Here is a 14609-nt window from a genome sequence, read left to right as displayed (position 1 = left end):
TAGCTGTATCTACTCTATAGAATCCTCTGCTAAAAAGGTGGCTGATAAAACTTCTGAATGGGATATCTGGAACTCCCCATAACAGTAATTCATATTAGACAAATTAAAGCAGACTGGTTCAAACACTGGAGATTTAGAACATATACAATTAATATCTCTGTTTGAGGAAGTAAGCTGCATAGTGCTAGTTACCAAAATATTGAACAACATAGGTGGCTTCTTTTTGGACTCCTCTCAAGAAAAGCCTGTCTGCCTTCTATATGGACATGGTATCGCACGTCACCTGAAGATGACCCAAATAAGTTCCCAAAAGTGCTTGGCTTTCAGAATCCTTATGTATGTCTATTAGTACATGAGCTTTTGGGTTAAACATTTCACAGACAAAATACTCTAATATGGACATTCTCCTCTACCTCACTTCTTTTTTTTATTGTTTCAGCTAAATAGCCATACAGTAAAACCAACAGATATAAAACGGCCTATTAAGACACAAAAATACATTTAATTTCCCAAAATTGTTTCAAGCAGGTTATAAAAAGTGCAACTTGCTAAATCCAGGTCAAATTGCATTCCAAGTAGAGACTATAAGTGGTGACCAAGAGAAAAATGACAGAGGATGAAGCAGTTGCTTCCTTATCGACAAGGTTTTTGTGCATAACAGCATAAAGTGCTTCAAAGTCCCTTGGTTGCCTAACTCACAATTACAAAAATCTGTGCAATCCCTATTATTACTCGAGAATTGGAACTTTCTTAGATTCACAGGCTTGAATCATTAACTGTCATCGATATAGGATTTCAATGGTACATGAAAATAACTATGCAATGTTATACATAGATTAGAAAGGCCTAGGCCCTTTAGGTTTGTTACATATCATAATCTTTTTTTTTAAATGAGACCAAAGTTAAATTTCAACCAATCAGGTTGCCTTTCTCTTGAGAACGCCCCTGTGAGAAGCCCTATTTCCTCCGATTTTCTACTGCACGTTGTGTTAGGGAGTCTCCCCTGAGCTCTGCTCAGTTACATCTGTTCTACACTTTACTAGGCAATCCAAACCTCTTTATTGCTTCAAGGAACATACAGACGACACTTTAACATCAAGTTTGGTCTGTATTTATCTACTTTTAACTCTCATATCGTCATGTCAGATAAACATAAGAGGAGGCTTTTCAGGATCCGTGGAACCTGTGCTAAGAAGAGGCTTTATTCAGTTGACCCTCAACAAGACTGTATTTATTGCCTTTATCCAGTTCATAAGGCCAAAGAATGTAAGGTATGTCGTACCTTTTCTACCAAAACTCTGAAAAACCGTGAAAGGTGGCCGCTGATATGGCTACAAAAACTTAAAGCAAGGAAGGCGCCAGTATCAAGTGACAATAGTAAGGATTCTTCTTCATCCTCCAGAAGGTCACATAAGAAAGAGAGGCCATCCAATTCTCACTCCTCTCCAGAGCAGCCTAAAACAACCCTCTTCAGTGCCATCTACTTAAAGAACATTAATGAGAGTTTCCCCGTTGCCGAGAATATCGTCGTCAGCAAAGACATGCACGACAACATCGACAACAGCTACCACCATCACCATCACTACGCTGTCTTTGACCTCGGCTGTTTCGCCAATGACATCCTCAACAATGGCTGTTGTGTACTAGAACGTCTATGCTTAAAATTACCAAGACCTCATCATCGACATCAGTGAAGACATCACCCATCCTGCTAACAGAAATCTCTTTCGGTTTGCCATCGCTCAAACCCTCGTCAATGTCCCCTTCGGCTAGTCTACCGTCAATGAGAGAAAAAAGTCAAAAACATGGAAAAGACAAGGCATTTGACCAGTGAACACACCTCTCCTAGCAAAGTGTCACTATTCCTGCCAGTCCATGTATTGGAAGAAGAGGACTCAGATGAGGAATGGGCCCTTTGGAGTTGCACACAGCCCATCCAAACTCCATGTCAAGTGCCAGGAAGATGGCTACAATGAAGAAAAATATGATGAACAAAGTTGTGCCACTCAGGAGCAATACCATCAACAATACCAGGAAGAAATTGTATGCTTTTCTTCCTCATTGGTTACTGACTTACACTTTATGCTCTCAGATTACAAATGGTGTTTCCCTCCAACTTCAACTATCACAGCACCGGCTTCCTTACCTGCAAAATCTCCATCTGTGCAGCCATCCACTTCGCATCAAAGGCCATTGTTACTGGCTACTTCGGTAAAACACTCCACAAACAGCTCTTCTCCAAGATCCTGGAACTTCCGATGATGATAGGGAAGAGGGTGAGCTTTGCGATGCCCATACAGAATGGGATGATTATATGTTATCTACACCATTATCCCTCTCACCAACTCCGGTGGATTCACCACCTGAGGACAACAGGGGGTTTCATACCCTGCTAGAAAGAGCGGCAAAGAGATTCAAACAACCCATGCTCACTAAGCGGACAGACTGCTTTCTTTATGATTTTAAAGAGACATTTCGAAAGAGCATAAGAGCGATGCCCATTGTGAGCTACATATGGAATTGAGGGCTTAAAAGTCATGAAGACTCCAGCCACGGAAACTGTGGTTCACCCCCGCCTGGATAAAAAATACAAGGCTCCAGAGAATTCTCCTACATGTTTGACTGGCCATCCGCAGCTTGATTCAGTTATCATGCAGGCAGCCCAGCGCAGATCAAATAACTCATCAGCACCAATCACAGCACCTCTGGACAAGGAAGGTAGGTGCCTTGATAAAATTGACAAGCGTTTTTCATCCATGTCACTGCTTACAGTTACGACAGCAGATTCCCTAGCTGTTATTGGACTATATGACTACCAGATGTGGTCTGATATCGCCTCATATCGGGACCAGCTCCCTAGGGACATTAAAACGAAGACGGGGAGCACATGTCATCGGAGGTGATAGACTGTGCCATCGACTTTACCACTACTGTATTCAGACAACTTGCAGGTGGCTGTGCTAAGAAGGCAGGGCTGGTTCAAAGCTGCCTCTTTTAGGCCAGGGGTCCAAAGCAAAATACTGGATCTCACTCTCGATTGGGAAGCCCTGTTCAGCAAGCACATTGATGAAGCGATGCACACCATAAAAACAGGCACAGTTAAGTCGTTAGGAATGCTTCAGTATGCCCTTTGAAGTTGCCTGAGGAAGAGAACTTCCCTCCTACCGGGGAGGTTACCAACAGTATTGCTACTCCTCATATTCATCTTCCTCACAGCGATTTCATCCCCAGTGCTCTCAATGCCACCCACCACGAGCTGTCTACAATAGCCCTGCACCAAGAGGTAGAGTGGGACTCCAAGGAGAGGACATGGGCCGTCGTCAATGACTGCTTACAGTCCCCGGCTAGTACCCTTTTATTACTTGTCAGGCTAGGAGGAAGAATATCCAGCTATCTCCATCACTGGCAAGTGATAAGTACAGACCAGTGGGTATTAAACCTTATTTTAATTAGGCCATATATTGGAACATCCAGACCCTACCCCCACCTCAATCCTCTTTTCCAAAACATCTACACCTTATCAAGTTGGAGGTCATAACAATGCTCAAGAAAGGAGCCTTGGAAAGAGTTCCTGCCTCACAGCAAGGGAAGGTATTCTATTCCTGTTTCTTCTTGGTCTGCAAAAAGCTCAAAGAATGGCGCCCAATTCTAGACCAGACAAATCTGATAACCTATCTCAAAAATCAGTTATTCTGGATGGTAATATTGCAGGGCATTCTGTTGCTACTAAATCAGGGAAGTTATATGATAACTCTCGACCTTCATGATGCAAACTTTCCCATCCCCACCCATCCATTGAACAGAAAATTCCTATAATTCATAGTAGCCAACAGCCTTACCAGTTCAGGGTCATTCCTTTCGGCCTTAAGTCTGCCCTCGAATAATCTCAAAGTGTTTAGCACTGGTGGCAGCTTCCTTGAGATAACAAAACCACCAAGTGTTCCCGTATCTAGATGATTGGTAGTCGAGGCACCTTCCCATCATGCTGCACAGACATCAACAGCTGCCTGCACAATCCTGTTAAGGAAGCTGGTCCTTACACTGAACCAGAGAAGGTCAGTCTTAAACCCATCAAAGAACATCACATTCCTGGGAGTGACATGCTCAACAAAGCGTACCCGACAGCAGAAAGACAATTAAAATTGATGTCCTTAGCAAAGGGTTTCTTTCCGTTCACCTTTACAAATCCCTATTAGGGATGATGTCATCCATTCTTCTGGTTACATTCTGCTGTCTAAGGATGCGTTGGCTCCAGGACAAATTTTTAAAAAAATGGCTACAGGCAACAAGGCCTTTCGATGATCTCCTCAACGTCACTCTGGCCATGGTCAATACCTTATCCTGGTGGACTCAACAGGCAAATCTGTCAGTCGGCATTTCTTTCCTAAGTTAACCTTCTCCAATGGTCATAACTACCGACGCCTCCCTAGAAGGATGGGGAGCGTACCTTCAAGAGCTTCGGGTCAGAGGCAGGTGGCAAAAGTCTCATCTGCATTTTCATATCAATCTGCTAGCACTCAAGGCAGAGCATCTAGCCTTGCAGGCTTTCCTTCCATGTTTAAAGAAATCAGCAGTGCTCATTCAAACAGCAAAATGACCATGCTGCACTACATCAACAAGCAGGGCAGTACAATATCACACCTCCTCTCTCAAGAGGAACTAGGCATCTGGGAATGGTCCATCCACCGCAGAGTGCATCTGTGGGCGGAACATGTCCCCATAAAACAAAACATAATAGCGGGCACTCTCAGCAGACTGAGGTCATCTTGCCATAAATGGGAGCTGGATCAGAAAATTCTCAAACAACATCTTTCTCCGGTGGGGCACACCGAATCTTGACCTCTTTGCAACCCTCCAGAACAGGAAATGCAGGTTCTTCGCAAGCTGGCATGACCATCAGAGATCATGGGGGAATGCATTTTCAATGGTATGGTCTGGAATCTTTGCTTACGCCTTTCCTCCAATTCCTCTCCTCCCGAGGGTCCTCATGAAGATGAAGGCTGAACCATGCAGGATGAACTTAATAGCCCTGATATGGCCACACCAGCATTAGCTTATGGAGTTCTTTCTCCTCTCTGAGAAACCTCACACCCAGTTGAAGCTGATATCATCTCTTCTAACAAAGTTCCAGGGACAGGTGTTGCACCGGGATTCAGTGTCTCTTCACTTACTGGCCGAGCTCCTGAGTACAATAAATTTGCCACATCTGTTCAGACTGCAGGGACATACTGTTCAGAGCCCGTGCAGAAAGTGCAAACAAAACCTATCGCCTTCACTGGAAGCAATTTTGCATATAGTGTCAACAAGCTAACGTGCATTTATTCTCCTCTTTGCCTGAAGAGATCCTCCCATATCTTCTGCACTTAGCGAGATCAGGATTGACTCATGCATCCATCAAGGTCGACTGGGCAGCCATCTCCCGCTTCAGGAAATCACCCACATCATCCTCCTTATGGTCTGCCAGAATAGTTAAACAATTCCTCTAGGGATTACTTAGAGATTTTCTGCCAGTAAGACGACCTCCTCCGCTCCGGCAATTAAACTTGTGATCTCACAGCTTATGAAGCATCCGTTTGAAATCATTCACAGAGTGGATATTAAATTAATTTCCTGGAAGGTTGCTCTCCTCTTAGCTTTAACATCTGCCAGAAGAGTTAGGGAAATGAACCGCTCATCCTAAAAGGTTATCCTCTTTCTAAACAAAGCATTGCTAGGTGGATATCAAATACAATTCACTATTGTCATCAAGTTGCAGGCAAACCATTGCAGACATCAGTGCACGCCCATTCTACAAGAGTTATATCTGCCTGAAGGGTGCTGTTTGCTGGTGTGTTACTTCAGAACATTTGCCGTACAGCTGCCTGGAAAGTAGACCCACATTTACTAAGCATTACTTACTCTGCAGTTCACAGGAATGCAGCAGTGGGTCAGAGAGTGCTACAACATCTTTTTCAGTGACGGTGAGCTACCTCCTTCTCCCCACCATTGTTTTACTGGTTAGGCACATTTATTTATTTTCATTATATTCATGTTTATAGGGATCTATATATATATATATATATATATATATATATATATATATATAAATATATATATATATATATATATATATATATATATATATATATATTTAGAGATTGGCCGTTTCTTGAGAAGCACTCATAGGCTGGCTGCAAACAGGCAGGCGGATCGTGCAGGGACACACGCCTCAGGCTCCGGCCGACGCGTTTTGGGCATTGCGCCCTTCCTCCATGGGCTTTCCAATAAGAAATGGCACAAGAGACCACCAGTGAATCCCCTCAGTATTTATTACGAAATAGCGCACTGGTGAGTAAAACGCTAAGCATTCTGGGACTGGTGGTCCAAAGAGAATAACCCCAGTGGGTTGTAACCAAAGTCTTGAAATTTGGGGAGCACAGTTCGTAAGAGGCACCTCTCAATTGTCCACAGCCTTGCCACCTGTTAATGAACACAACATTCAGCCCGCTCCACATCGAGGTCCAGGTGGAAACATCAGCGGACTCACCAGGATATTGTGACGGTGCTAGCTCGTGGCCCAGGCCAGGGCCACACAATATGATTAGAGATTGGCCGTTTCTTGAGCAGCACTCGCAGGCTGGCTGCAAACAGACAGGCGGATCGTGCAGGGACACACGCCTCAGGCTCCGGCCGACGCATTTCGAGCATTGCGCCCTTCCTCCATGGGCTTTCCAATAAGAAATGGCACAAGAGACCACCAGTGAATCCCCTCAGTATTTATTACGAAATAGCGCACAGGTGAGTAAAACGCTAAGCATTCTGGGACTGGTGGTCCAAAGAGTATAACCCCAGTGGGTTGTAACCAAAGTCTTGAAATTTGGGGAGCACAGTTCGTAAGAGGCACCTCTCAATTGTCCACAGCCTTGCCACCTGTTAATGAAGACAGCATTCAGCCCACTCCGCATCGAAGTCCAGGTGAAAACATCAGCGGACTCACCAGGATATTTTGACGGTGCTAGCTCGTGGCCCAGGCCAGGGCCACACAATATATGATTAGAGATAGGCCGTTTCTTGAGCAGCACTCGCAGGCTGGCTGCAAACAGACAGGCGGATCGTGCAGGGACACGCGCCTCAGGCTCCGGCCGACGCGTTTCGGGCATTGCGCCCTTCCTCCATGGGCTTTCCAATAAGAAATGGCACAAGAGACCACCAGTGAATCCCCTCAGTATTTATTACGAAATAGCGCACAGGTGAGTAAAACGCTAAGCATTCTGGGACTGGTGGTCCAAAGAGTATAACCCCAGTGGGTTGTAATCAAAGTCTTGAAATTTGGGGAGCACAGTTCGTAAGAGACACCTCTCAATTGTCCACAGCCTTGCCACCTGTTAATGAACACAGCGTTCAGCCCACTCCGCATCGAAGTCCAGGTGGAAACATCAGTGGACTCACCACGATATTTTGACGGTGCTAGCTCGTGGCCCAGGCCAGGGCCACACAATATGATTAGAGATTGGCCGTTTCTTGAGCAGCACTCGCAGGCTGGCTGCAAACAGACAGGCGGATCGTGCAGGGACATGCGCCTCAGGCTCCGGCCAACGCGTTTCGGGCATTGCGCCCTTCCTCCATGGGCTTTCTGATAAGAAATGGCACAAGAGACCACCAGTGAATCCCCTCAGTATTTATTACGAAATAGCGCACAGGTGAGTAAAACGCTAAGCATTCTGGGACTGGTGGTCCAAAGAGTATAACCCCAGTGGGTTGTAACCAAAGTCATGAAATTTGGGGAGCACAGTTCGTAAGAGGCGCCTCTCAATTGTCCACAGCCTTGCCACCTGTTAATGAACACAGCATTCAGCCCGCTCCGCATCGAAGTCCAGGTGGAAACATCAGCGGACTCACCAGGATATTGTGACGGTGCTAGCTCATGGCCCAGGCCAGGGCCACACAATATGATTAGAGATTGGCCATTTCTTGAGCAGCACTCGCAGGCTGGCTGCAAATAGACAGGCGGATAGTGCAGGGACACGCGCCTCAGGCTCCGGCCGACGCGTTTCGGGCATTGCGCCCTTCCTCCATGGGCTTTCCAATAAGAAATGGCACAAGAGACCACCAGTGAATCCCCTCAGTATTTATTACGAAATAGCGCACAGGTGAGTAAAACGCTAAGCATTCTGGGACTGGTGGTCCAAAGAGTATAACCCCACTGGTGGTCTCTTGTGCCATTTCCTATTGGAAAGCCCATGGAGGAAGGGCGCAATGCCCGAAACGCGTCGGCTGGAACCTGAGGCGCGTGTCCCTGCACGATCCGCCTGTCTGTTTGCAGCCAGCCTGCGAGTGCTGCTCAAGAAACGGCCAATCTCTAATCATATATATATATATATATATATATCCCCTGACGCAGCCTTTAAGGACAAAACATGCCCTTAGTGAGTGCTTGAGATTGACAGCGCCTTTCGTTTAGCTGCTTGTGCCCACCGAGGATAAATGGTGAACAAATGAGGCACATGGCGAAACCCACAAGGGATGTATTAGGGTTTGGACAGTGCAAATACCAGAAGGCCGAGAGGCAAAGAGACGCGCCCACTTGGGCGGGAGTGATTTATTAAAGCACAGGTGACCAATACTCGAGCTTGCTGTGTGTCTTTCTAAAGATGGCTCGTGAACAAGGATACGTCCGAAACGCGTAGAGCCTACAATTTTAAAGCAGAAGCTTTTAGCGGCTGCAGCACTCAATTGAGAGGCGAGCTTTTGGGTCGACATTCTCATTGGGGCAACCTTTGTAAGTGGATGTAAGTGCTGAAACCTAAGCCGCGAGGATGACCCTCTGCACAACAGCGGACCAGCAACGTCAGGGGGTCCTGACGCAGCCTTTAAGGACAAAAGATGCCCGTAGTGAGTGATTGAGATTGACAGCGCCTTTTGTTTAGCTGCTTGTGCCCACCGAGGATAAATGGTGAACAAGTGAGGCACATGGCGAAACCCACATGGGATGTATTAGGGTTTGGAAACTGCAAATACCAGAATGCCGAGAGGCATTGAGACACGCCCACTGGGGCGGGAGTGATTTATTAAAGCGCAGGTGATGCATACTCGAGCTTGCTGTGTGTCTTTCTAAAGATGTCTCTTGAACAAGGATACTTCCAAAGAATTAAATTAGGACTGGTGTCCAAACTGATTCGATTATAAATGTTTTTATTGCTTTGTACTTTTATGATCTGTATTCTTAAATGGATCGAATAAAGTTTCTTTGATTTGATTTGATTGGATTGTTTTGTCAAAGAACACGAAAGCAAACGAACATCACAGTATTTTGTGGCTTTTCTTAGTTAAAAGGATGTAATACTGCATTAAGAATCAACTTGCTATACCTTATGACATGGTTTATGGACTTTAGAGAAATACTCACTCGTTTTATTCTACTTATATATTGATTGTCTATTTCGAAAGTATGCAGGCTTACACATTTTTCCCAGTGTCTTCCCATTGACCCAACAGTTTTGTCCTACAGAATTTAAAACTGAATGACTTTTGTGCATGCAAATAATAAAATGGCACGCTGGAAGGATTTTAATTACATTTTCCCCCTATGTTGTTCAGGAAAGAAAATTTCCAAAATTTGTTGCAAAAGAGATGGAGAACATGTATATAGAAGAGCTGAAGTCTTCAGTGAATCTCTTAATGGCAAATCTGGAGAGTCTTCCAGTTTCCAAAGGTGGCCCAGAATTTAAGCTGCAAAAATTGAAGCGAACCCAAAATTCAGCGTTTCTGGACATTGGTGATGAGAATGAAACTCAGCTTTCAAAATCGGATGTGGTTCTGTCTTTTACTTTGGAGGTAAGTGCATGTTTGCATGTATTTTTCTGTTGATCTTTTCAAATGTCATCATCAAATAAAATGGCTGTACTTATTCGTGTCGTCTAAACGGAGGTGCCATTGGTTGAAAGATGAGTTTGTTATGGGCAGGCCGTAAGTGATTACAGCTAAAAAGCAGGTCAGTAGAAGGATGCAATCCTACACCATAGAAGAGAATCTAAATTGATTGTTTACTTTAAATCACAAAGATTTGGGCTGGGTATTAAGCCTTAAATTATAAATCAGAAAACTAATCTCATTGCATACCTGCTCAAGAAACGGGGCTTCAGTCATTTGACTCTATGAGAGGAGTTATGTTGAAGAAATCTGCCCTTTTTAAGGCCATCTACCTGCTGCACACACCAGAGGGTTAAGAAACACATTGTACTAAAATGTCCCTGCACGTTTGGGAGTTAAACAATTGGGTTATTGATTGAGGGGGGTGGAAACCCCCCTCAGGCAACAATAACAATCTTTGTCGAGATGAACCACAAAAGTCACTAATTTACCCTTTGCTTAACCCTCAGGGTGCTCGGCCCAAAGACGTCAAGCTTAACTTAAAGGCAATATGTGCAGTATTTATTCAGCACATAGTAATGAAGTGAAAACACTACACAAGAAAAATCCCAAAACAATTTAGAATAGAGTACATTTTAATAAATAAAATTATAGCAAAACGGCAAATCCAATTAATAAAATCAGAGATATTTACTTTCAAAGTTTTAAGTGGAACAAGCACAATGAAACAGAATCTGCGGTCACCTGGTCTCGCTGGGCCAGGAAAAAGTCATAAGTTCAGGCTGACAGTGATGAAGTGCAAACTGGGTTCAGGACCAAGGCTTCTGCTGGGATTTGTACCTTTTTGTCCTTGGTGCTGTGATGCGAGGTCCTGCATTGGGCTGCAACGCTGTCCCAGTTCCGGTGTCGCCGCCGGTCAAGAGTAGCCAGGTGCTGCAATGCGAGGTACCACATTGGGCTGCATTGCACTCCATCTGTTTCAATGAAACATTGACGAGACTAGCTAATTAGTTCTTGCAGTCACTCTGGTGGCGCTGGGTTCCAAGAACCAGGTCTAATCTTCCTTCCTCAGACAGTAGGGCAGCAAGGGTGTCATTTCAGCAGCAGGGCAGTCCTTCTGCCACCTTCTGAATCTTCCACAGGTCCATGGGTGTACTGCTGAGTGGCTCTGGAGGTCCAGTATTTATACCTGGTGTCAGTTTTTGTACAGGGGATTCCCTGCCCTACCCCTCACATCTGGCAAGTTATTTGCCTTGTAATGTTATGTGTATTTGTAAAGACCACTGTTGATGGTATCTTGCACTGAGGAGGTGTGTATGCCTAGCCCTGCCTATGCCAGGTTGGTTAGTTGATAAGCCAGGTCTTCAGCTTCTTGTAGAATTCAATAAGAGGGGAGGAAACTCTAATGTGGTGGGAGGTCCATTCTGTCTAGGAGTGACCAAACGCAGGTCTTGTATCAAATTACTTTGTGTGTTCAAAGAGACCAAGCCCTTTAAAGTGTAAGTGGGGTTGGACAGAGCCCTTCCCCAGCCATCCTGTCAAGATGGCCCACCCTGTCCACACCTAAGCTGCCTTTGTGTTACTGACTGGAAATAATACACAAACCCCAACAACAGAGACATTCACAGTCATGTGACTCAGAACACTAGAAGAGGGCACAAGTTTTCGAGACAAGAAAATGCTAACTATTTAAAAATGGCATTTTACTTCTTTTTTTTAACTTAAAATCCAACTTTTTCCATCAAAGACGATTTTAAATCACAGTTTATTTGAGTATAACCAGCATATTTCTATCTGCTCCTAATCTAATGTTAGCACTCATTACATGTAATAAGATAACCCAGTGTTAGTCAATGAAAGAGCTAGGCCTTAATTACAACTTTAGAACTTTTTCACTGGCAGCACATATAAAACCTAAGTACACATGTCCTACTTTTTGAATACAAAGCACACTGTCCTGTGAGCCTTTAGGGTGTACATTAGGCATGACTTATGTGCATTAAAAGGAAGGTTTGGGCCAGGTAAAAGTTTTATTTTGCCAGGTTGAAATGACAATTTAAAACTGCACTACAGTTTGAGGCAGGCCTGAGACATGTGTTAAAAGTGCTCTTTTAGTGGGTGGCACAATGAGTGCAGCATGCCCACAAGTAATTAATTACATGCCCTGGGTAAATGTATTACCATTTAGTAAATGTGTCAATGAGGTATATGCCAATTGTACCATTTTTTAGGGAGAAAGCACAAGCACTTTACCACTGGTTAACTGGAAAAAAGTGACAGAGTCCTAAAGCTAACAAAAAAGGGTACAGCAACAGAAGGCAAATATTTTGGAGGCAACCCTGCAAACTGGCTCAGGTCCAACCGTGTCCTATTTAAAATTATTCAAAGTCTGAAAAAAATTAGCGTTATAACATCTAGTACTGGTGCAGATCAGGGCATATAAATTCTCCCTACTTCCATGGATAGAGTAATTTCACAGATATACACACATACACTCACCATACACTTGGGCCCATTTCACTAACATACACTCAGATTACTCTATAAGTACCAACCATGAGAGAGGAAACCTTCTAAACACCCTGCATCTACAACAAGGTCGATAAGACCTAATTGACACTGTCTTTAGTCATGATTTAAACAACAATAATCACAATAGAGTACTCAATAATTGACAAGAAATAACCACCAACACTATATTTTAAAATTATGATTCTTTATCTAAAATTAGTTCAATTAGAAATGCAATCAAAATAAAATCATTATTCTCATAGTTACCTATTCTAGCTAAATGTCATAAATGAGTCAGGACAGGTCTCTTAGTGGAAGTCTCCTAAGTCGCCGTCCTCACAGCATCGATCCTCACCAACGCAAGTTCGGAAAGAAGTGGCCTCAGAAATCCAAATGCAATGAACACGAACCCTCTCTAGTCTAGTATATTTATAATCAAAATTACAAAATAATAGCAACATAAAATGTTCTTGATTTCCGTTGAGCCGCTGAGCAGAGCGAGCAGGAAAGGATGTAGCATCGCTACATTTGGAAAATCTCCGCTCAGAAAAATCACAAAAATAAAAACGGAAGAAGGAAACTCAAATTTACAAATGTTTCTTTCGAAGCCGCTCTTCCTTGATATCTTAGCAGAGTCACCACAAACTGGACAATGTTCATTGTACTTTATCCTTGCCCAAGGACTTGGACTTACGCCCAGAACTGCTGTCCTCACGGAAAACTTTTAAACCAGGCGAAGGCTGTGGTCAGGTGACTCTCAACCATGTTCAGCAAGGCCCTCTCATCAAAATTCAATCACTCGAATACAGGCTGCAAACGGTAGCCATCTTGTCTTAGGCCAAAATGAACCATCTTAATCGAAAGAAATACAAACAACATTACTACATCATCGCAATGATTAAACAGTGTTAATTCCCACTAATACCCTTATGTGTATGTAATTAACTAGCCATCTGCAACATATTTAAGCATTAGTACACGTTATTTCAAAAAGCGTTTTGTGCTTTAAAACAAACAACACTTAGCAACATTCATTTAATAAAACCTGCACATTATTATTAAGCAACACGTATGCTTTCCCACGTGTAATTTCTCTTGTTAGTTCATGTTGATTAATCAGAATTTTCACACAAAACAAATAATTAACGTTACAAATTAATATTTTTAAATTTCGACATATAGACAAACCGGAGCTTAAAAACCCAATAGATTTTCAACAGAGAACTCTGCTCCAGCAATCCCCCCTTTGGTGATATTATCACCAAATAAACAAGCCAAAAATTTTTTAAAATTTGTCAAATTTAGTCCCATTTTAGGAGAAATTGGAAATGTCTTTTTCTTTTTCACAACACTACACACCAGACTCCCTTTCATCATCCCTCTTCGTCTCCAAGTAAACACTCTCCCTCAATTCTTCTAATTCTATTTCTTGTGGATCTCTTTTTGACCTCTTATTTCTCTTTTCAATATTTCTTTTGATTAATTCCTTTTTCCCTCCCCTGTTTTTACAACACAAACACCCCAATCTGGATTCAGCCTTTTGTTCATAGACAATTGCCCAAAAATATTATCTTTGTTAGACATCTCATAATTTATTTTCCCTAACAAATAGAAAACACTACTCAACACACTACATGAAATTCCATACGTAGCTGGTAAATGGTGATAAGTAACACCCTCTGAAACGGATGCAGGTAACTGCATACATACGTAGCAATCCCTTACTTCCATTGTCTTCACATATTCATACAATAATTTTGAAAAAACATTACTAGAAAAATCATTAATTGACCTATCTTTATGCATGTAAGTATTACTAATTCTAGTTGGAACTACTTTTTGTGAATTCTTTTCTACATTAGTCTCATTCTCAGTATGTATCTCAAATGTATCTATTGTAACTCTAAATGTAACTAATAAAGCTAAAACACCCCATAGTAGCATTATTAATCCAGTACAGCAACAGCACATTCTACACCATCTTTTCAAGAAGGCACATCTACTTTGATTATTCTCTATGTTAGCCATTTTACTACTTTGACCGTGTCTTTTGACTTAGCCTCTACTACTCCACTACTGCAATTCTTTATTTCTGGATTACTTCAGACAGCTAAATTTCAGACTTTCTCCTTTTCACTTTTCACCAAGTGATTTCTTCAGTTCACTCAATTTGGATATTCATCACTCTTCACTCCTTCTTCAGCAATATCAAATTGTATCAGATCATCAACAACATCCTGTGCATCCGA

At 42.9% G+C, this 14609-nt stretch overlaps 1 protein-coding gene across 7 annotated transcripts in view; it reads left to right on the top strand.

The window, feature by feature from the left end:
- Positions 1–14609, top strand: part of CADPS2 (calcium dependent secretion activator 2) — a 1645358-nt gene that overhangs the window by 454689 nt on the left and 1176060 nt on the right. For all 7 annotated transcript variants that reach the window (XM_085654189.1, XM_085654188.1, XM_085654187.1 and 4 more), the window contains exon 5: positions 9577–9813. In XM_085654189.1, coding sequence (XP_085510315.1) covers positions 9577–9813 — 237 coding nt within the window. The remainder of the gene's footprint in view (positions 1–9576; positions 9814–14609) is intronic.

The sequence above is a fragment of the Triturus cristatus genome, chromosome 4_1 (genome assembly GCF_964204655.1).
Source record: "Triturus cristatus chromosome 4_1, aTriCri1.1, whole genome shotgun sequence".
Classification (NCBI taxonomy): Eukaryota; Metazoa; Chordata; class Amphibia; order Caudata; family Salamandridae; genus Triturus; species Triturus cristatus.
This window is presented reverse-complemented; position numbering and strand designations above follow the sequence as displayed.